This window comes from Vidua chalybeata, chromosome 2 (assembly GCF_026979565.1).
Source record: "Vidua chalybeata isolate OUT-0048 chromosome 2, bVidCha1 merged haplotype, whole genome shotgun sequence".
Taxonomy (NCBI): Eukaryota; Metazoa; Chordata; class Aves; order Passeriformes; family Viduidae; genus Vidua; species Vidua chalybeata.
Window position 1 is genome coordinate 15,341,520 of NC_071531.1, and position 24,705 is coordinate 15,366,224.

Below are 24,705 nucleotides of genomic sequence, written 5' to 3' on the forward strand. Positions count from 1 at the left end.
ATAAAAGATTTTAAGGAAATCAGGAAAGGTTGGCCAGCCTGATGTTGAGCCAACTTTAAAAATTGGCTGAAGTGGTTTTAAGACTAAGCAGACAATGGGTGACTTTCCTGTAATTGTGTTTTGGAAAACAGCTGAGCTGTTTCAACTTGAGCTTTCAGGAAAAAAAGAATGTGGAAAATCTTAACAGGAAGTGTTCTATGTAGCAAACACACAGACACAAAAAAGTGAATATGGAGCACTGAGGACTTAGGGAGCCATTTCAACCTTCTCTAAAATGTTGTGGCTTCTGTTACTGTTATTATTCATAACAAAAGCAACTGTTTTTTTTATCAGTTAGACTCACTGACGTTACGTATTCACCTATTTATGTGTACATTTTTTTGCTATACATTCTGCATTGTACTGCTCATAAATGCTGCAGAAAACGAAGGTGATGCCAGATATTAATCGGGTGCATTATGCCTTATTAATTGGAGTGAGATGGAATTTATTAATTCCAGTATGGGAAATAAGGGAGCTTTTTTATCTCCTGATGTATGATGTTTAATGAAGTTATTGTCTTTCTGCAGAATGAAGTCAGAGAGACATAGGGTCATGCATGATCAAAATGCTGACTTGTTTAATAGATCAAATGGTGAACTAGCACTTTGTTATAGACACAGACAAGGTCTTGAGCTCTTACAGCATGTTCATTGTTCTTTCCTAGCTGCTCCATGTGATAATGGAATGCAGGGTGGTTATTGAAGTTTTTGTCTGATGGATTACCCTGTTAACCTGGCACTCCAGCAAATTGTCATATTCTTGCAAACAGGCAGGACATTATGCAAGAGAGTACTTCAGCTCAAAAATCTGTTCAGTGCACCAGCACACTGTGGTTTTCATTTTATTTTACTGTTTTCTAGGATTGCATTGATGTGGGTTGGTGGGAAGGAGAACTCAATGGCAGACGAGGTGTCTTTCCAGATAACTTTGTCAAGCTACTCCCTTCAGATTTTGAAAAAGAGGTAAGCAATATATTCTTTCATTTTCACTTGAAAATTCAGAATTAAAGTAGGGCTGAAAGAAATCCTCTTTCAGATATGTGATTTTGACAAACTTTTACTTCTCATCTAATAGCATAAAAACATAAAGGAAAAAAAGTTCTGGGTTAGAAAGCATCCACAAAAAGAACATGTGGCACTCAAAGTCATATTACAGAGTTTCCTTGAAGGGTTTGATTTGCCCATCCAGTCACCCCACCTGCACTATGCTGCTCTGAAAGCTCTCTGTCCTATAAGTTTGAGAGAGAGAAGAACCAGAGGTCCCAGGACTGAGTCATGTGATGCAATGATATCCAGAATTCTTTAATCTTCTCCATTGTTTTTGTGGTGGAATATGAAAAGTTAGAGTATCACCTGCATGCTGATGGACAGCAGTCAAACACTGTTCCAGAACAAAGAGGGTGAGATTTTAACTGTGAAATTTGAAAAATAATAAGATTTTGGTATCTCTGAGGTAAATTTATCAGAGGTAAATTTCTTTACCTCTCAGAATTACTAAAAAAGAATTTATAAAACCTATGCAGAATTTTCTTCAGCTCCTATCTATTCGAAAAAGATGGCATTGTTATATGCCAGACAATATTTAGAAATCTTTTGGTTTCCTGAAATAAAGTAATGGATTACTTCCCCCCAAAGACCATTCCATTTTTAGGAACCTTCTGAGTCATCAGTGGGATATTACAAGCTTGCAATCAGGCTTTTGATGAGTATTTCACAGTGACAGTGTAAGCCTTCTGTGATAAAACCAAAACTTACTGATGCCCAGCTTCACTCTGGCAATAAAATTAGATGCCAAAGGCAAAAATTAAATAACTTGGAAAGCTTAATAAAGCAACTATTAAACAACTCACAGAGGCTAACATGATAATTACTGAAAAGGAAAGGAGAAGAGCAGCAAAAACTGTGGAAGATGAAAAGGCAATTCCACAACAAAGTGCATATCCTGGCTTTAGGCCTAAAATTGAAAGAACGTGATTCTAGAAGAGGCAGAAATCAAAAACCTGAAGACATAGTGAACCTATTATAGAAGAAAAAAATCCTTAGTGGTATCCATTTTGTGTGGTGTAATTATTCAGTCTTTTTGAACTCAAAAAATATATATCTTTAAAGTGATTTTTAGAGTACGATTGAATATGACTTGTAAAGTAAATTAGATGTGCAGACACTTGGAAATTACAACTAGGTTTGCTCTAACTGTGGAGAATAAAATTTTATTAATTTTTGAAAAGCCACAGATCTGGCCATTTGAGTAAGTAACTGGTAGGACTATAGACCATCTGTCTTTGCTTGAATCAGTGCTAAAAGGGAAGGAGATAAATACTTTACCAGTGATTTTTGTCAGGTATTTTCTGATGTGATCCAGAAACCTTGGATTCCATCCCATGGTCTGAAAGTATTTGTTGCAGTAGTTCTTCTGTCTGTTCAACAAAAGCTTGGGATCTCTTCTCATCTCCTTGTCCAGTCCACAGTTTTCCAAGCCTGACTCTTTTCCACACATGCCTGCCTATTTGTTCCAGGCCTTTTCTATTCACTGCCTAGTCCCAATCTCCACCTCTCAGGTGGTCTCCATTACAGGATTTTCCCCTGAGCTCACTACCTGAGTCCAAATCACCATCTGGATTTACTTTTTATCCCTACACCAAATTTCTTTATACAATTTTTTTTCCTCTCCCCTTTTACTCTTTGTCCCTGCTCTGTAGTTCTGTTCTCTTCTTGTCCAACCAGTCCTGGTTTCCTTTCTGTTGGCTTAATTTCTAGTCTGTCTCCATCACCTTCTTGGTTATCTCATCCAGCCACAGACCCTTGTAAATCCTTCTCGCTCCTCCATGTTCCCCTAAGGAGTCTTTTAAGGCTCCTTCACACTACACCCTTTATGACCTTGGTCTGTCCTTTTGAAACAATCTATTTCCCTCTTCAGCTTTCAGTTAAAGCCACTTTGTCAAATGAACCATGGGACCCTTTCTCCTTTGTGCCTCTCTAGATAAGTGCTTTGGTTTTAATCAGGAGTGACTGTAGTGAATCTGTCACTTGTCCATCTGCACTTGTTATGCTTTGGAAGACACATCTCAGGGAACATAACTTAAACCCCTTACAGGAGAGAACTAAGCCAAAAGATGTGCTAAGGGAGTGCATCTCTTGTATTCCAGCTGCTGATGTATGGTCAGTCAATGGGATCAATCTCACACCCCTCCCCAATAAAACCCCAAATGGCTGTTTTGTGCTGTTGACTCCTCAGCATCAACTCTTTCACTCTACAGCCATTTTCAACAGGACTCCTAATGCCTATCACAGGACAGTCATTGTCTCTGTCTCGTTTCCATTCCAAATTTTTCTTCACTTTTCTGCATTTAAACCTTAAACCATGTTGCCCAAATTCATGTAGAAGTTTCTCTGAGAGTGTAAAGGACTCAGTGTTTGTGGACAATGGCCCACGGCAGCCAGGCTATAGAAGATCATTCTGATCTCCTAAGTTCTTGGCCACAGCTTTCTCAGGTTGATGATGGGAGGTGATCTGGTCAGGGTAAGATGGTAGGAGAAACCTGAAGGTTGCTGGATGACAACTTTGAGAATATGAGGCTTACGCTGTCTGGGCAAAAACTGTTATTTTTTTTTCTCCAGGTATGAATACATTTGTTAGATTTGAGAGAGATCCCTTGGAAGGGTATGTGGCAGGCACTCAGCCTTCACAGCAAACCTGCTCTCTTTCAACACTCAGACCAAGATCTGAGAGTTCTAGGGCAGACACTGAACTAATTATTGCAAGTGAACAAAGCAATTGATCTTTCTCAAAAGCTTTGGCAAATAGATAGAAAATAACTGCAGAGAGGGCAGGGATCAATGAGAGTTTGAGAGAAAATACTAGCCTAAATGACTGATTGAAGTTTGGAAAAGCTGTGCATATCTGGAAAAATAATTTTATTTCACATTTGTTCCACAAGACAATATACATTGCTACATAGCCAGCAATGTAGTGAAAGTGATTGTGATCAATCTGTAGCAAAGAAGTCCTTCTAAGAAAAAAAGGATGAACATATGGTGGAAAAATTGGTTTTTTTTCACATGGAATTTCTTCACAAGAATCTTGATAGTTGGTTGAGGTTTTTTCAAAGTGAGAGATAAAGCGTGTCATTTGATCTAGCGTGGTGCTCCATTTGGTTTTGTACTCATTCCAACACACTTGCGGTGACTGCCAGTGTGCTGTGCATGCATTCACACACATCAGCACAGAAGAAAAGCCATCAGCCCCCAGCCTGCAGGTGAAGAGAAATTGTTCTGGCACTGCCAGAACTGTTGGTGGTCATGTTTCTCAGTCTTACCATTACAGATCTATTAGGAAAATCATCATAACAGAGAAGGTGAAAGTATATAAAGGACAGATTAGTCAGAATAATTCGTTTCATTTCACCAAACATCTAAAATTCTGATCTTTCACAACTGGAACTCTAAATATATCCTAGTAAGTGAATAAAGAGTAACCTTTGCTGTATTTCCTGAGTTCTGCATTTTTGACTCATTTATGGGTCTGAAAATACCTCAAGATTTTCCACATGAATCTCAGAGTTTCTTTGTGTACATAAAATGAACTTTTTTCACCCCTCAGCAGGACATTTCAATTGCAAATATAAAAATTAAAATTATATTTTATTTGTCAATGCTATTTTCTCTCCTCAAATTAATTTTAATGAAGTTATTTTAGGAGAAATATGTGACAGATCTGTAGTCTCATGACTTGTAATTATTAATGTTAAGCACTTTATGATTAACTCCAACCTCTGTATGAATGAGATTTACAGGCCTTTTGAAGCAACCTGTTTTCTTCTGTTATTTAATTTTAGAGACCGAAGAAACCACCACCCCCATCAGCTCCTGTCATCAAACAAGGATCAGGTAAAGTGCAGTTGATTTTTTACAGCACATGTCAGTGAGCACATCTCAATCTAAATTAAGTGTATTCAAATTTATATATAATTCATCTGTATCAAAATTGACAAGCAGATATCTAGACACAACTAATAAATCACAATCAAATGCAAATAGTTGGTACCCCTGAAAGACTGTGGTGGGCTTTAAATGTATTGCAGTCAACCATCTATACCATTTCAAAAGAACCTGTTTTGCCTCTTAATCATATTAAATCAGAGCAAGTGTGATACTTCAGTTTTTAAAATTTTTTTGGTTTTGTTCCCTGACTGAAGTTGATTGTGTGCATGTCCTTGCAGTACAGACACAGCATGTGGAGCTTGATAATACCTGCAGGAGGAAACTGCATTCACTACAGATTTGGTTTATTCTAGAGACACAGAGCTTTTTAGAATATCTATAAAGTAGTGTCATACAGTGGCCTCCTCTGAGCTGCAATCTAAGTCTTGCAGATCTGCATGAATGCTGGATCTGGCTGGCTGCTCCAGGTTATAGGCCATAGATTCTTGGGTTTTAATACTTCTATAACCCTAAGTATGAAACTAAAAGGAGTTATCCTGAATGGTTATGTAGATAAACATGCTGAAAAAGTATTAAGGAGCTGATTCTGTTTTCCAAACAGATGAGTGCTAGCAAAACTGATTTTTGTGATATGTTATACTGAATTGTGTGTAGATACTGAGAGCTGAGCATACTTGTATTTGTAATTTTAAAAGGACGTCTCCTTACTAATTTTCAAAAGTGCCTGCATGATTTATTTTTATAATGAAACTTAGAAACAGTTAAAGAATCTACGCACTTGACAGTCCTGAACTTGGAAACCAAATTCCAGTTCCATTCATGTAAAAATACAAATCACAAGGCAGGGAATGCTCTCAGAGTTGTCATTTGTATTGCAGTTGTGGTGGAAACATAACTGTGGCTGGAATTCTTTAATCCCTTAAGTCCAGTCAGTTTGTAAAAACTGCAGCACACATTAAAAACCAAAACAAATATGTCCAATCTCCAGATAGTTTTCTTGTTACTGTGATGTGTTCCAGCTTTTGGTGCTTTAAAAAGTAAATTTTCCTCTCCTACAGACTTAAGCTGTTAGTAGAAATGCAATTTACACCAATATACAATTTAATGTGAATCAATACGCTATAATTTAAGTAGTTTGAATCTGTCATGCACTTCTTTAACTACAGAATCATGACCATAAAATTTGTGTTTCTTATTGACATCCCTGGTTTGTTCTTCACTCTTTCTTGAGACTCAAGGAAACATAAATTTGATTTTAAATCAGTAAGAGTGTCCAGAGAGAGCAGTATGACTTTGCCATCTAGTGGTCGTTGTATAACAACGATGTCGTAGTGACCGCTGATGTTAAAGCCTGACGTGTTTTGTAAAAACTCTATAAAACTTTATATTTATTTCAATTTATACTTCTATAATTAGAGAATAAGACTTTTAATAGGTACCTGTTTGCACACAATGCTTTAACTATGTCACCGTAGCATTTTTCCTTCTGAAATGTGCCCATTTTCAGAAGGAAAAATGGTTGTAAAAAGGATGCAGACAACCTGATTAAGGCCTTCTAAGTCTATGTGAAAGCCAAGACTATTGCAGACTATTGTCTTTCTTTTCATACTCATTCTTTGACAACTCCTGGCTGATCAGGCACAAGAGTTTCTTCTGATACATATCTAGAGCTGAAAAATCATCCTATGTTTATTACCATCCTGCCTTCCTCTACTTTGCCAAATTATTTCTTCACTGAGATTATACTGGATTTTACCACATCAGGTCTTACTGTTGATAGAAGGTAACAACTTCAGTAATGCTTCTGCATATTTGACCAGTCGCAGTGTGTTGAATAAATTTAAAACTGTCTGTTGCAGCCTAAATATTTAAATGTCAGCATTTTCTGATGCAGAGCATAAAATCAAAGCAGAGAATTAGAACTTGTCTTTGTAGTACAAGTGGTATATGTGTAAAGAGGTGTCTATATTATAGTAGAGATAGAAATTTATAATCTCCACAGCAGTAATCAGCCAGGGCCATCTGTGCTGCACTTTGCAAAGCAAGGTGAAAACTGGAGAGCCAAATTTAGGAGCACAAGTTCCTTAATGAACTAGTCATTGAAAAGCATTGGCATTTCATTGGGTAGCTGGGGTAAGCAACACAACTGTGTTGAGTTCCTCTGGGAGTTGATAGAGAGCTTCCCAAAGCATCCTTGAAGGTGACTGTTACCTGGGAGCTAAGGCAGGATCATGTGCCTGCCTGGATGATGATTAATCTGGGGGTCAGAATCCAAGTAGGAAGAACAACTGAGTCTGGCAGCTCCTCTGTGGTTGTAGGCTTATTGTTCTAGACTTGGCCTGAGAATGTCCCTCTGTGTGTTAAGGATGACTGTTAATCATACTGTAATTAGATACAGACTTATGTGTCTTTCTTTTTGAACACACCAGTATGTGCAAGATTATCGATACATTGACTTGTGCTTTGCATAACTTGTGTTTTGAAAGGCTTTAATTGTTTAGGAGCAACAGCTTCTCTTCTCTGGAGTGAAGTCTTTTTCATAGAATTATTTCCATTGGAAAAGACCCTTAAGATTATCAAATCCAACCATAAAAGAGAATTTAGTATTATTTATTGACATGCTATGTGGTACTATTGCCTGTCCAACAGCACCCTTGGGTAAAGAAACAATGGCTGGTGATCACCACTGATGACTACTGATTTCTAGGAACCAGCTGCAGAAAGGAGTTGCAACAGCACATTCAGAAAATGTAAATACACTTGAGAACTGCATATAATAGAATAGATTGAAACAAAAAATTGCCTTGTGCTCCTTGCCCTGCCTTCTCTGCTTTTCTTGGATTTCATCTACTGTAATTTTTATTGAAATGCTAATAGTGTTACCTAAAGCGGTTTTCAACACTACTAAGTTGAAATGGCATTAGCACCTAGTGGTTAGCCAATGCAGCAAAGCCAATGTCCAATAAAGTGTTTGTTATAACATGGGGATTAGAAGATTTTATCTTGTATGTGCCAGGAAATTTTTGCAAAATCTTCCCGTTGTTGGTGCCACAAGTTCTCATATTTCTTGGAGCTACAGAAGTCTGTGTGTCAGGGCCTCTAGTACAGAGGCAAAGGAAGCCTGGGGCTTACGCCTCCTGGCCAAAAGCTGTCAACTAAAATAGTCATGCAGAATGCTGCCAGCACTGCTCTTCTCCTCCTTCTAATCTGTGGAAGTGAACAGCTACTAGTAGTGGAGAAAAAGGGGATGGATATGTTAATTTAATGTCAAATAACCTCTGTATATTCAGCTCCATCACGCATTCTCTTGACATTGCTCAATTAATTGATTTATTCCTAATGTTTCTGCACACTGTTGAGCTGCTCTTCATTTATGTCTGTAATGATAAAGGATTTGTCCACATTTTAAAATCTGCAGTTATTGAATTTTTTTCCCATAGAATAGTCAGAGTGTCTATTCTTTGGGATTGCACACTTTGGAAACTGTGAATTTGATTATAAAGACATAAATATCCAATTGCTTTTTTGTCATTATGGTACAGGTGAATATTTTATATAAATTTATGTTCAGTTTTAGCAAGATGTTTCCAAACTGGGGAATATAAAAAGCCTAATAAATTGCAGAATTAAATCTTACATCACTCTTTTGTTGGCTTGGTCAGAATTCCAAGTTTTTCTGTCTTTGACAGGGACCACAGATCGAAAGCATGAAATCAAGAAGATACCACCTGAAAGGCCAGAATGTCTTCCTAATCGAACAGAAGAAAAAGGTATGAAATGTGCTTTCCTGCCTGTTCTCTGCAGAGAGATGAGGGAAATAGAACCAATGCACATCCTCATTTCCCACTCTCTGTTTCCATTATGTGTATTGTTTGGATGTTTGTTTTCCACTCTGATAGACTGTGATGATTGGCATTTTGGAAAGGCTTTCATTGCTGCTTATGGACTGAATTCAGGGTGTTCAATTGTACCCATCTAGAGGTGTTGAGTACATGCAGCCACAACTGAGGTCCAGGGGAGATTTGCTCTCAATACATGAAATGCTGTATAAAGCCCAGTGCTCTGTAAAACCCAGGCGCTCGATCAAGTAAAATACCCCAGATTACTGTGTACTTTTTTCTTAACATCTGTCTTCTTTGATTCTCTAGTTGAAAGCTGGGTTGGTGGCTTTCCTGCATCACAAAGGGATTTTGTGGAGATACAGTCATTAATGCTTATGAATCACCCCATTATCATAGCCACAAAAGTCACAGGCAAGGCAGTGAAGAAATGAAAAAATCCTTCAAAGCCATGTTTGAACATTGCGAGAAATGGGACACAGTACCACACAGAGCAGGGACAAGCAAATTAAACCTTTAATGGTTTCATTGTGTTCATTGTGAATGGTGAATAGTCTCAGGAAAATAGTTACATGTGTTCTTTAATTGAAGATGGTGCCAAGTTTCATGTGTTAAGTGGACTATTAGATTGTACGAACAAGTTTGTTATGGGATTTCTTTAAGTATTTGAACTTGCAGCCTTTTAAAAGGCACGTATATGCACATGACTAAATGCATAATATGCAGTTATAGTTTAGTGACAGAACCTTCAGACTTTGTACCAAGATTCGTTTCTGGATATACATCTTAGTGATCTGACAAGCGTTTTAGCTGTTTCTTCCACATAGGTTTACTTTTGGTTATGTGTGCTGCTTCTCATGGTTATCTTAGTAATAAAACCCTTTGCTTTCCATTTTTGGATTTACAAAGCTGACTGCTAAGACAGCAGAGGAAATTTAAATATGTTACTCTCCTGAGCTATAAATATCTGTAACTTTTCTAAACATTGAAAAGAGGCTGTAGGAGTAGTGCCTACATTTCAGGAGTACCAGGGATTGGCAGGAATGGCTCATGTGATGTGGCAGCAGGGGTGGCACAGGAACGTCCTCTGAGCTGTGTGTTGGCACACTGCCCAGCCTGTCCCTCATACAATTTAGATTCTTGGACACTGACGCAGTATAAATTGTCATAGGATTAAGTGTGTAAAAATGACACAGTATGCTGGAAAAGCTTCAGTGTTACTGAGGACCCGATGACTGCATCTGCTCAAAGCATACTGCCTGTGAACAATAGCCGCTAGCTGGACTATTCCAAACCTAATGTGCATTGTGCTTCTGGGGATTTATTCCATGATCCTCTCATTAATGGGTTCTCATTAAGAACCCATTAGGCAATATCCTGTAACATTCCCAATATCTCTTAGATGTATACAGAGGTGTAACATTCACAGCACATCATAGGCAGCATTGTCAAGGGAAGTGGGGTATTGAAATAGTAGGATACAGAGAGCAGAACTTTAGTTCCTTGGAGAGTTTTGTCCTTTCTTTAAGAAAAATCAGGTCTTCTCGAGTGTGGCAAACATGCTTACATGTTTGCTTTGTATTAGGAATTTAGAGCATATTATTTAGAGGAGTTATTCATGTGTATTGTACTTTACACATGCACAGGCGTTGCATGTTTGACATTGGATATTAGCATGGTGGCACTCCCTAACTATGTATAATCTGTTCTGCAAATGATCTAGGTTTTCATCAGCAAGCTGAAAAATTCAGTGTACAAGTCTGTGCTTAAAACCTAAATAGCAGGTCTGATTTTTCTGAGGGGTTTGCATCCTGCTAGACATTGTTAAATTTTTGTGCTTGTATTTTATTTTCACTTAACTGTAGTTCACTTGAAACATGCTTTTTTGCCTCCCAAAAATAGTATTTCTCTGTTTGTCCAAGAGATATTACGAATATCCAGTGTAATTATTTTTTTGACCTTCTAAATTAATATTATTTCATATTAAAATTGAATATAAGTTTTGCTCATGGGAAGTTGTACCATATGGTATGTAATTTCTTGCCATTCTTGAACTTTACAGTCAAAAACCAGTAAGTTACTAAAATAAAAAATAGTATTCCCATCAAGATGCTGCACACATGTTTTGGTTGAGGAGATCCAGGCAGAACAACCAGGCAAGTTGAACAACTGATTCGTGACAAATATATCAAATAAAGAATGATTTAGAACAGAAATGGAAAGGTTTTTCTTTGTATACAGTCTATCTACAGTTGAAGATTTCTTCTTTGAATGTAGACTTGTGAGTGCAAATGAATTCCACTTAATAATATCCCTGTTCTTTTTTCTGGAAATGATTGATTTAAAGAAAGATCAGAGAGAGAGCAAAAACAGTTAGACTTGCAGAAGCCTTCAGTTCCTGCTATACCTCCCAAGAAACCTCGGCCACCCAAAGCCAACGCTGTGAACAGACCTGGCACCTTGCCCCCGAGACGACCAGAAAGACCAGTTGTGCCTGTGACTCATGCAAGGTATTGCTTTTCTTCTGTCCAGTGCTTTTGGGATTAGTGGGGAAAATACACATTTAAAAAATTTAGGTTTTGCAGTTTATGTCCCAATTTATTTCACAGTAAGTGTATTTGAAGAACAACAAGAAAGAAGAAAATCGTTATAGTCATCTGGCTGGACCATAACTATCTTCTCAATAATAGCAGTCTTAGACTGTTCATGACTAGTTCATTGCTACTGATGAAATTCTACTGTTACTGCAACTGTGCAGAATGTGTTGGAAATACTTGCATCAGAATGTTACTCTGATCTTGACTTTCTTAGTTTACCTAAAATTATTGCAGCTTAGCTCGGGCACTAAGTCAGTGCAAAAGCTTGGATCGTGCTGAGGAATAGCATTAGGCAATGCACATTTCAAATACTGTCAGCCTGGTTTCAGTCTGCTTTCTTTGATCATTTTAGATCAAACTTTAGCAAAATACACATCTTCAGAGTTCTTCTAGCTGGTGCCACTGAAGAATAATGCTGTCAAGTAGTTATTCTCTAATGTTGGTTGTTGTCACTCTGCAGTTACAAGATGCTTTTTATCAGAGGAGGTTACAGTCTTTGAGGAGCACTGAGAAATTGGACTTGCCAACATAAGTCTGTTTATTCACTGCTAGAGGAAAGGTTGCAGAAATTAAAGGTCTCACAGTAGTCCTAATCAAGTCTAGGTGGCCATCTTTTAGTCATCAGCAACTGGGTTATGCACTGTAGATTTTATTTATGCATAGTGAATAGAGTTAGAAGAAAACCAGAATAAAACAATTGCCTAAAATGGGCAAGCTGTGCATCTTGCAGAAAAACTAGAATATAGGCATGAAAATATTTTTACTATTGTACTGTTAGGAAAATTAGTTGCCATTGAACAACTGGAGTTCAAGTATAGTAATGGTGAATTAAATACCAGAATAGAGTACAGGTTAGAGTAGAGTGAAATGCTAGACATTGATTCCATTCATTCCTCCACATATGGTTAAATTAAAAAATGCTCCTAGTGAGAAATCTGGGGCAAATAAAGAGAAAAAAAGGCACCTGCCTTGGGCTCCCAGTTTCATCTTACTGACATGCTTTAGGCACACCTAAGCAGAAACCTTTTTATGTTCTTAATAGTCCAAACTTTGCTATGTCTAGCACAGAAAAAAATGGAAAATATTTTTAATTCTTGGATAACTAAGAAATATGAAACTTCAAGTGGAAGCTGTTACTTCAATAAAGGTGTTTTGCTTTTAAATCCATTCAGTTTAATAAGATGGTAATTATTTTAAGACCTACTGGTATCCATTTCCAAAATCTGAAAAAGCAATTAGAGTAAAAATTCAATCAGCAGAACTTTTGCTGACCTGTTGTGGTTTAACCCTGGTGGGCAGCTGAGCCTCGTGCAGGCACTCGCTCACTCTCCCACAGTGGGATGGGGGTGAGAATCAGAAGGGCAAAAGTAAAAACCTCGTGTGTAGAGACAAAGACAGTTAAACAGGAAAAGAAAATGATGCATGTGCAAGCAAAGCAAAGAATGTTGCTGCTTCCCATGGGCAGGCAGGTATTCTGCTATCCCTTAGAAAGTTTGGCTTCATCACCTGCAGTGGTGACTTGGGAAGACAAATGCTATAACTCCAAACATCCCCCTTCTTCCATCCCCTTTCTTCCCTCACCTCTATGTGCTGAGTATGGCACCATGTGGTGTGGGACATCCCTCAGTCCACTGGGGTCAGCTGTGTCCCCACCCAACTCTTTGTCCACCCCCACCCTCCTCCCTGGTGGGATGACAGGAGAAGCAGAAAAGGCCTGGATTCTGTGCAAGCACAGCTCAGTAACAATGAAAACACCCCTCTGTTATCTATGCTGTTTTCAGTGCAAAGCCAAAACACAGCACCATGCAAGCTGCTATAAAGAAAATTGAGTCTATCCCAGCCAAAACCAGTACATGATCATTAGGGGGAAATTGCTGTAGTTACAAAGTGAGTCCTGTGAGATTTCCATGGCAGCTGCTAAGCCAAAGAGGGTTTTCTTCTGTCCTGAGTAAGTGGCTTGCATCTTATGCATCTCACTGACTTTTTGTAGTGATGATTGTTTTTCCATTTAAATATAATCCTCCTTCACTGAAGGCAGAGTAGGGCTTCAAGGGCAATAGGACAGATAAAAACCATGTGGGACAGTGAATAGCTGTCAGTTTTGTTCCAAAGGCTTCACAGCTTACTTAGACATACCATGAATATACAATTTATAGATAAGTCAATTCTCTGGAGTAGGCAAGCCATAAACAGCTATAGTAGGTGCATCTTTACAATCAGTTTAAACTAATCCATGTCCATGCCACTGCTAACAGGATTCCTTGTCCTGGCACCCCATTCCCACAGCCTCCCTTACGTTTAGCAGCCGCATTTGTGTAGCTGCACAGCCATATGGGTCAGGGAGTTGCTCCAGATGGCAATTAATCAGTTTGCAGTGGGACTTCTATTAGTGTGGGGTTTCTCTCAGGCTGATCATCTGTCTGGTCAAGCTGACAGCCTGTCTGTATGGGCACAAGCAGAGAGGACACTGTGAATGAGAAGGGAGGGTCCACTCCTTTCACAACAGTATGGGTGCAGAGTGGCATAATAAGCCTGTTGATTCTTTGACAACAGGATTGGGGTTTTCTTGTGGGGCTGTTGCCATATATCTTGGTATCTTTTGTAAGCAAATGGTAAATGTTGTGACTTTCAGCCCTAAATCATGCCATTCTAAGAATCTCTCCAAAGCCATACTCACACATATCCTAGAGTGCTTCCAACTCACATTGTGCTCTCAGATTGCTGGGAAATGTATGTGTGCAAAACAGAGTATGCAGTCAGATGCTCATTGCTCAGATGCCAAGAAACTATGTTGCTTCTTATAGGTTTACAAGTATATTAGCAATATAAGAAAAAGTTAAGGCCTAAAAAATAAGAAAACTAATTGTTCTGGTAGATCACTTGGAAATGCTCTTATTTATCATCTTGCCAATTATTACATTTTTCTACGCATGTGTTAAATTTCTTCTGTGTCCTTCCTGGTGCAGACTGCCTGCCATATTGAGAGCTGTGGAGGACTAGTTTGCTATTAATCTGATTATCTATTTTTTTGTTCACTGGTCACCCTATCACAGGGTTTAATGGGATATACATTCACTTAATCTATTACCTTCTCTAGGATTTTAATAAAAATTTTCAACTCTTTATCACAGCCTTCCTTGAAGTCTGAAGTAGGGTTTACAGCCACTTCGTGTTTTGCTCATAAGCTGCTGCCATGAGCTGAGGTTCATTCAGGCCATCTGTCATCAGCTTATGGTATCAAAACCAGTGACTAATGAAAAAATCAACAAGATTTGTGAGCTCACTACGTATTTTACTGTCAACAGCTAATTATTGCTAATTATTGCACTGTATAGTACACATTTACCTGTTTTTTTTCAGGGCAGATCTATAACTTTATCCCTAAGTTGGGTACCTTACATACATCATAATTTTTATAGTGTTACACTGGGAATAGTCATTGTGGAAAAACTATTGTATTTGTCAAGTGACCTGATAATGATGGCAAGTACTATATATTGCATTAACTGAACAGTTATTGTCACAGTAAATATCAGAGATTTGAGTGACCTGTGCAATACTGAGTTACCCGCCTACAACTGTTGGTTTTTTTTAATATTGTTTCAGTAGATAGATTATTTTAGTAAACTCAAGTACTTGTGGGATATAATGTTCTCCAAAGCAGGGATAATTTTGTTGCTTTTGTTTGATCTTCTGTTTGATTTTAAAATAGCCCCTCTGTATAAAGTATCGTAGCTCCTGACACTTTACTATTCAAAAGGCATTTCTGACAAATTAGGTGATCTTGGTTCTTTGGACTATGGAAATAGTACTCATACTCTAGTCTCATAAGAAAATTGCAAAAACATGGTGGAGGAGTTGCATTTATGAGTAAATACTTGGAACTGCTGAAACACACAGTGCTAGCTTGAGGTTCTCTCGCTTTCTGCAGCATTCCAGGTAGTTTGTGCAAGCCAATTAATTAGAAAAAACTACAAAGAAGATGTTGAAGCATGTCCCCTTGCCCTTAGGTTTCCTTCGTGTTGAGATGCTGTGAACATCTGAAGAATTATTCCGGACACTACAGTGTCTAAAAGAGGCTTTTTGGACAGGTGTTAAGGAGAAATGGGATAAGGTTAATCTGTACAGCATGTCGACTTGCTAGAGATTGCTCTTGCTGACATTGCTATTACTGTGGTGCTGCAAAGGAAGAATACTTTGCTCTCTCATTATTAATTGCAAGTTAGCTATCAATTTACTGTAACCCACACAAAAACTCCCAATAAAACATCTCCTCTTCTTGATCCAAATGCAGGAGTGATAGTCCAAAAGTGGAGTTAGTGGGCAGTACAGTATCCGGCACTCTAGAGAAAGACTCCTCTGAAAGAAGCAATGACATCGGTAAGTTATAGTGCTTTCTACAGTTTGCCTAAGAAATTTATGGTGCAAGTTTCTGCTTTTTAGTGACTTTTGTATAATTCAAGAGGCAGATTGAGGATTTGGCAATGAATGTGAGTGCTTTTATATGAAATTTTAAAAGATTGCAGGATTAAAGGATCATTTCTACTTTACTTAAAATAGTTTTGTTGGGGTTTTCTATTTAAAAAAAATTAAAACAAATATGGAATAGTGAGCTATTTTGAATAGGAAGGCTCTTGTTCTTTTTGTTTAAAACTCTGAAACAAGTGAGAAGGCCAACAATAAAAAGGCATACTTTTATTTAACTGATGTAATAGTGCTGCCACGGTTTTAATACTGCAAAAGATTGTGGGTTTGGTGCCGTTAGTAATCTTTACACTTTCCAATACAAAGGAACAGAAACCCAGTTCAGGTCAATTTGACTAAATTTTACTGCATACACTAATTAAAAGCAGTCTAAATTTCTGTTGTAAACAACTTGTGTTCCTGACCCATGAACCATTTAATCAGGAAGTCACCCGGAAAGGAGCAACAACAGGTTATTTTTTGGTCTTCTCTCACCCTCCTTCCTCCTCAAGCTGGCAAAGCAGGAATGATGGTGTTTGCTGGGTGGGTGCTGCCGAGCGTGGCCCGTGGTGAGCAGGGTGCAGTGAGCGCTGGCCCGGGGCAGCGGGGAAGCCCCAGAGCCATCTTCTGCCCCTGCTCAGAAAGCCCAGCAGCTGCTGCCGTCGCTCTCGGCTCGCAGCTGTGCCCGCACAGACCCGTGTTTGTCTCCGGCAGAGCCCGGGGTCCTGCCTGTGTAAGCATTGCTACCTTTCAGTGGGGCATGAAATGTCATTTTGGTGTGGTGGTGTCTACCCAGACTGCTTTATTAGTAAAGCATTTCTGTACAATAGCATCCTTTCAACAGCCAAACATGCCTTTTCCTCAGATTTGGAAGCAGAACTTCAGGTTATAAAGAAATTTTAATTGCAATATAATGACAGAACACTAAATGCATTTCACATAGGTCTGTGAGCTTTCCAGCATACATATATCTGCTTTTTGTAAAGCTTCTGCTGTTGCTATGGTTCTTCTGGAGTAGCAGGTAGTATGTTTTTCCCAGATTTTCATTTGGCTTAAACATGGAAAGCTAGAAGCTTGTGATAAATTGCATGAACCTTTTTATTGTAGAGATTATTAGAAAGGAATGGTATGGAAATGCAGACAAATTCTACCATTTAATGTTTCTTAACTATGTTTACAAATTTGCTTCAAAGCACATAAGCCTCTGCTTACTTGAAAGTTATGAGTGCAGGTAGCATATGCTTACCCTGTGTGTGATGGAAGTAAACTTTTTTATCCCTTGTTCTAGTTTCTTTGGAATCACTATCAGGATAAAAGCTTAGAGTGTTTTGTATTTTTAAGTTTAGTGGGTTATGGTTTTATTTTGTTTTGTTCTTAACATGTCAGGCAGGAAATCTGATTTATAGAAATTCTTGTTCATTTCCAGAACATGGAGGGGGACAGGAGAGTAGCAGAGGGAGGAATTTGGGTTGTTTTGGGGGTTTTTTTAGATGCAGAATAGGAGCCAACAAGAATGCATAAACCAAATCATAGCATGTTGCAAAGGGTTTAGCTGATGTCCTCCTGTTACCACTTACACGGAGAACCTATTGAGCTCAAGAAAAAATAGTGTGAATACTTAAATAAGTATAACTTGATAGGGTCAAACCAGAATGGCATTTACAAGGGCAAATCATGTCATTCTAGCCTGTTAGACAACTTGTTAAAAGAAAAAAAAAAATAAATTATGGGTTTGAATTGAAAGGGGATCCAGAGATCAGAACTGTTATAAATTTTCAGGCAGCTATTGACAGCTTGTGTAAAACATTGTCGAATAAATAAAAGGCATTTTAAGAGAGGGCAGAGCAATAAATCAAGGCTTAATAAGGAAACCAATTCAGAGTGGATTAATGTCTTTTCCTATGAGGAGTGGTTTGGAGTTCAGAGCAGTTTATGGTGCAATGTAATTATAGAGATTTATGGTAAGCATGTGATTTTGTTTATTTACAAAGAGAACAACGGGCTGGAGAAGTCTTGTGGCTACATGAGTCATTAGAAAAGATGATTGATGTGTGAGTGGAGTTGTCCAGTGTATTCCAAAACACTGGTGGATCTGGCTGTATAGGTCCAGATAATATTTTAACAATGATATATCTTACTGGTTTTGCCCCTATATCATGTGCTCTATAGGAAGGACAATCTCTGCTTCTCTGAGGCTCATCCATCCTATCAAAATGGATTTGATTAAATCTACTATTTGATGTCTTTTCAGAAATCCAAATTTACACAGGTTAGAGTGGACCTATATGACAGACAAGGTGTGATTTAGCAGTAGCCTTTGAAGAAAATTGTAGTTAAATGGCCTTTGTAGCAGCTGGGATGCATGACCATTCTGGTTATTGGGCTCCTCTTTATTGTTCCATCAGTCCAATACCATTCCCAGTCACTCAGAGCTCTCAGGGAGAACAGGGGGAAAAGCAACCATCACTTGCAAGTTGCCTCACCCTCTCTTATGCTAAGTACTGATGGTAAATTGGGCACTGAAAATGAATACCACAGCACCTCCTGGCTACTTTGCACTAGAGATATTAAGCTGAGTAGTGGCTGTCACTTTCTTAGTCCTATAGCCAGTCTAGAGCTCTTGTTCCTTCCATACAGAGCAGAGAGAGGCACAAAAAACAATGGAGAGACAGGTTTGGTTATTAAAGCAAACCAAACTAATACTGGATGGAAAGCAGTTGTTTACTCTGTGAAGCCTTTTTAAGGATTTCTAAGTTGGTTCCTTTGTTTTACTGTGATGAGATGAACACCTCTGTGATAGGGGAGGAGAAGATACAGGGCTCTTCCATATGCCTTCTCTCAAAAAACAAACAAGTGATCAGCAACAATGAAATCAGTAAATCAGCCATCAACAACTGAGTGGCAATATGGTGAGCTGAATCTGGGAATCCAGATTCAAAACTTGCATTTTGTTTAGGTCCCTGGAATGGCTTTTTCCTGTTTATTTTCTGAGTGACATTCTAGCAGTGGATCAGTGTTGTCTAACCAGAAAAACCCACACCATTAAAAGCATTCTCTCCCCACTTTACCAATTGGGAAAATCACAAATGCTTGGGCAAGTGTAATTGATGTGTGATGTGTGTGTAATAAAATGCTTGAGTGATGTGTAATACTGTTAATAATGTTCTGTGAGTTGCATATATAAAAATGTTATTTTTATGTAGATATTAACTCATGATATGGTTTCCTTAACATGTTCAGCAGAGCTGTGACTTCACATGCAAATTTCTTGATGATAATTCAGTACTGATTACAATTTTCCAAACTGCACTGACAAGAAAAAATTCTGCTTAGCAACATCACTGCTGATTATAGATATAATGGCAGCTCTTATTCCTGTTGTCCATGCATTTACTTTTTTCACACTCTTTACAAAAGCCATTGGAAACTAACCTTCAGAATATATTATTTAAGAGGAACCATTCCCCATTCCTCCTCACTTTTTCTTTTGTTTTCTTTTTCCCTGTTTTCAGTGATGTCTTTAGTTTCCTTTCCACACATCTTGCATTCAACTTTTCCTATTTACATCTCTTTGCCATGGCTAATTCTTCTTCATTTCATGAGGGTAAGGCTTTTTTTTCTCCATTTCTTTTCTATCCTGTCTTTGGTTTAATTTACAATGCATATACAAGCAAATACAAAAACAAGCATTTCACGGAATGCCAAAATTTACAAGGATATTACAGATTTTTTTTTTTAATTAAAAGTTGAAATTGAGCATGCTGTGGCAGAAAATCTTGCATCATAGTACTGAAATGAGAAGTCATTATCATTTAATGTATCATAAGAAATTTTAGTGACTAAGGTGACATGTGCAGTTTACATATGGTGTTTGTCAATGCTCTGGATTCATTAACTTGTTCTTGCAGACAGATTTTGTCATCACAAAGTGTAATGCATGTGTTTCATTGTGCAAAAAACATTTAGAAACATACTAGTATGGTTTTCTAGTCTGAAAGAGGAAAAAAATCACAACAACCATACAGTAAAAATTTGAAGAGTGTTCAGGGGCACTCAGTGGAAAATGTGTGGTCATATACCCAAGGCTGTGGTTAAATCTCAATGGTTACTTACATCTGTTGGTACATTTCTACCAACAACTGGTCTGGATTGGCAGTGGCTTTTTGAGCTTGTAAAATGCTTCTAAAGCAGCATAAGCCACATTGACAATAAACCCTATTCTACAAACTGTTGTTCCTACATAGAACTACATTGATTTCAACAGCTTCAATTCATGCCTTATGGCATGACTTGACCTTTCTTTTGGTGATGTGTTTCTTTTTAATTTCATAAAGAATTTTGTATATGAGGGCAACTGTGAAGACAGAAACATCTAACAGATAGAATAGCTTAGTAGATGTAATGGGTTGAGCACTGACAAAATGCCATTGTACCTACCAAGACACTAGATCAAAAACTAATGCTTTCCAAAAAATGATATTGAGTTATTTCTTCAAGTCAGGATCAATCCTACATCTTTTAACTATACAGACACACACACACACACAAAAACACACACACTTTTTGGAATCCTGGAATCCTCAAACAAGTCTTGTCTATCCAAAGCAGGGTTGCTTTGGCATAAACTAATACTTAAATCCATATAGATTTAAGCTAAGTGATTTAAGGAGTAAGCCACAAAGAATTTAAAATAACGTATCTACTGTGGAAGTGATCAGTTAATCCCCAAAAGAAGCAGTTTCTGTGCTTTGCAGAAAGACTGAGTTGCACAGAGCCAAGTGGACACATCTTTCCAATATTTTTCCTGGCTCTTTATACATTTTGCTTAGTATTTATGAAAGTAGTTAATAATCTTCACCAGTGCTAACATAAGGCACATATGCCTTCATTGATTCCTACTGAAACATCTAATGATGGTATGAAATATTGTAAGAGCTTCCCTGGAAGCTCATCAGTGCAAGTCAATTTCTTAGCATTTCCTCAGACTTTAATCTGCAGAATATTTGCTGGTGGATCATGAAGTACTGGCCAAAGCCATGTGATTACCCATTATTTTTTTTCTCTCCCTCCCTGCAAGACTGATGCTAACTTGCCTGAAAGGATAGATAAAAATACCCTCTTGAAAATATCTAATAGACAAAAAAATCTTCAGTATATCAAGTTTCCTTGAATTGTATTTGCAGTTGTTCTAGATCTGTATTTGTCAGGAGAAGTGATCGCTGGGCCTCTGACTGCAAGAAAAAGTGATTTAATAAGATTTGGCCCACACTAGGGAAAAAGATGGAGAATATTTCTGGGGAAAGGTTGTAGAATGGAGCAGGTTTGTCTTTAAATCACAGGCTATTTTACTGCGAGGTATAATTATTTTGCCTGAAAACACTAAATGAATGTTGGAAAATCAGAAAATACTGGTTTTTAAATATAAAGGTTGGAGGACAAAATGTGAGTCGTATAATGAAGATCAAAATCTGTCTAAACCTCTTTCTATGCTGCTAATCATGCTCATTTTAATAGGGCAAAGCAAAGGAACAGAATTGCCTGACTGGTTTAAGTTGCAATATTTATGTCAGTGAGTCAAAATCACCCATAAACATAGTTCCGGACTGTAAATATTGTAATCAGGAATATGGTAATGGTCCTTTATACAAATTAAGAAGGGCTGTTGCCCCAAAGTGTCCAGAAAAAAAGCAGTAAACTAGAAATTTAAATTGGTTGCCATGTGTATCAAGTTGAGGTGCCTGAAGACAGCATATCCATTTCTTCTAGCTCCTCAGTTTTCTTGACCTTTCAGTTCTTTCTTGGCATGTTCTGAATTGTTAAAAATAAAATCCTTATGAGGGCACTGGCAAGTGGTTAGCAAAGCTCATTATGGCAGCTCATTTCTACATTCAGCTATTAAAGTGATAAAAGTCAGGACTGAAATGGGAGAATATAATTGGGCGCTTTAGGAGAGGTTGTCCTAAAGTCACAGCTGTGCAGTGACAGTCCTGGGAAGCCAGGTGAGCTAGGCTGTTTCACCCAAGGCACAGAGCCATGTGGGCAGCCCTCTCTGGCACATCACTGTTGCACCCATGAACAAAGGAGCCTTGCAGCCAGGGAGCTCTCCTCCTAAAACTGCACTACCCAAATCTTAGAAAACAGTCTGTGATTCATTCTGGGTGAGATTTGTTGCCTGGATCCTGGCTGGGACTATGGCTGTATTCCTCAAAGGGCACGATGCTGGTCGGCATGGAGGGAACAGCAGAATCTGGATGCTTGAAGTAGTTAAAATAATTGTAGTCTTCTGAAAACTCCCACTAACATTCAGATTATTGAGTTATTTTTAAATTTCTACTATATATTGAATGGGCACTGCTGCAGAAGATTTTGTCTGCAATGTGTGTCTCATTTGACCCCTTTAAGGATTATTGCATTTAAAGACAGGATATGTACTATTTCACATGCCTGTTGTCAACCTCTTAAATATATTGAAGATGATTATGGAATGAAATTCACCTCTGGCTTTTGTGACATAATCTTCTTCAAATGAACTGAATGCCAACTTTGCCTCATTTCCTTCAGCACTGCTGTATTTGTATTCTGTGAAACCTCACCATTAGCATTCTTAAAATGTTAATTCTCTTTTATATTCATTTCAGTTTTATCAAGGTGAATTCTCTCTACTAATTCAAAAATTTTCTGTCATCGTTATGTACAAATGATTTTGCCCAAATACTAAAAAACCGAAGTGGAAGATAAAGCCTAGCCGCATTTTATGCCAGATTAGTAAATGCAGGGGATAAGAGGTATAAGGAAGGAAGCATAACTACTTAAGTTCTTATTTCTGGGGTCTTTTGCAGGGCAGGGACTAAGGGTCATTTTCTAGGAAGGTACAAGTCTAATGAGTTTCAGACTTTTTCTCTAAATAATTGTTTTCCTGGATCTGGGCATTTTTTAAAAAATACCAACATCATCCTTTTAAATAACCATGTTTCCAAATGAACATAGCAATGGGGAGAAATATTCTATTCTTAAGGTGCATGGAAGGATACCAGGGAATAATTCTTGCACAGCTAACATTTTTTTTCATATTCAGGAAATATGGTTGCTCAGTAAGCCAGACTTTATGTACTACACTGATATATTAAAATTATTCTGATGGCTTTCTTCCCATCTCATGAATTACTTCATGAATTTCCAGCTTGATCAATGAGACAGTAATAATGATGAATGCATCTGTTTATTTGTAGAACAAATATCAACTATTTTTTAATTAGAGACTTACTTGATGGGTGCCATCTCTATGCTCTACATGTTTACTAGAATTTTCCTTGCTGTTTGTTATTACCAGACAAAGAAAAAGCTGGACCAGTGCAGAGTCCAGGTCTGCTGGATGCTGATGTTGCTGTACTGGCAATTAATTTGGCTGTAAATACAGTAGACTGGACTTTTTCTTTAATAACATTCCATTTGGGCCCTGTCAGGAAGGCTGTACATTTTGTTTATTATGTAAATTTAAGCTCCCAATTTCTGATAGTTGCAGAAATACAAACTAAAATCAAAATCCCTGCATTTAATGACCTCAGTGAATTGAATATAGTCAGAACCATATAGCCTTGCTTCCCACCAGGAAAAAATAATGAAATAACCAGCACGAGTGAATTACTGAATCCACAGCATATATGACAGCATGGCAGAAATTTTGTGAGTGGCTCTGTTGCTCATTCTACTGGTTACCAGTTCACTGGATGGGAATTTTCTTGAATAAATATATCCACGGGTGATGATTGTGGGAAGTGGTGATAGTCTTAGATGCAGAGCAGCTTTGGGAGGAAGAACAACATCTAAATAAGGAGGACAGATGGAGAGAAAAAGGGCATATAGGAGTGCTGGAAGTGGATTTACTATTTTATTGTTGTACCAAGTGTTGTCCATTACACTTTAATAGAATTTCATTTAGAGTATCAACTGAATGGCTGTGATTTCACTAGTTTGGCAGCAGATACTACCTGTGGAGCCTTTATAGCCTCTGTTCTACTCTTGTTTAAAATTCAGTGCAGGTAAAGGCTGCTTTAGTTTATTTTTCTAGCTATCAAAAATGCATTCAGAAGTAGAAAAAAAATAGGATTCCCAATATTTCTTGATAATAGAAGCTTAGCACATAGATGTTCCTCTTTCATGGTATTTATAAAATGCATGGAGCAAATTATGTCTGCCAATGCTTATGGGTCTCAAGGATGCAAATCTGTACATTTTCTGTTTATCAATACATTTTACAATTTAAACCTGAGTATTTTATTGTTCTGATCAAATATAGAACACTAGGTATTTAATAGTTTATTTAAGCCAAAGAAACACATTGAATTTATTGATTTCACTATTTTTTCATTTATTGTTTTCCATATCAGTGTAGATACCTTTTGTAAGAGCAGAGAAAGGGACAGTGGCACTTACAGAATCATAGAATCTTTAAAGTTGGAAAAGATAATTGAGTCCAACCATTAACCCAGTGGTGCCAAGTCCACTACGAAACCATCTCTCTAAGCACCACACTTACACATTCTTTGAATACCTTGAGGAGCAGTTGACTCTACCACTTCCCAGGGCAACCTGTCCCAATGCCTGACCACACTTTCAGTGACGAAATTTTTCCTAGTATCCAATCTAAACCTCCCCTAATTAAACTTCAAGGCACAACTTGAGGCTATTTCCTCCTCTCTTGTTGCTTGTTACCTGGGATAAGAGACTGACTCTCATCTCACTCCATCTCCTTTCATACTCCTGTGTAGACCACAGAAATGGAAAATGGGGAGAGGGACGTCATGCACCACAGCTTTCCTGGGC

At 37.9% G+C, this 24,705-nt stretch overlaps 1 protein-coding gene across 4 annotated transcripts in view; it reads left to right on the forward strand.

Annotated features, from left to right (window-relative positions):
* The window catches only part of SH3KBP1 (SH3 domain containing kinase binding protein 1), a 210,228-nt gene that overhangs the window by 174,673 nt on the left and 10,850 nt on the right, over window positions 1-24,705 (forward strand). For all 4 annotated transcript variants that reach the window (XM_053935584.1, XM_053935585.1, XM_053935586.1 and 1 more), the window contains 5 exons: window positions 903-1,004; window positions 4,877-4,928; window positions 8,672-8,752; window positions 11,169-11,331; window positions 15,713-15,798. In XM_053935584.1, the coding sequence (XP_053791559.1) occupies window positions 903-1,004; window positions 4,877-4,928; window positions 8,672-8,752; window positions 11,169-11,331; window positions 15,713-15,798 (484 nt within the window). The remainder of the gene's footprint in view (window positions 1-902; window positions 1,005-4,876; window positions 4,929-8,671; window positions 8,753-11,168; window positions 11,332-15,712; window positions 15,799-24,705) is intronic.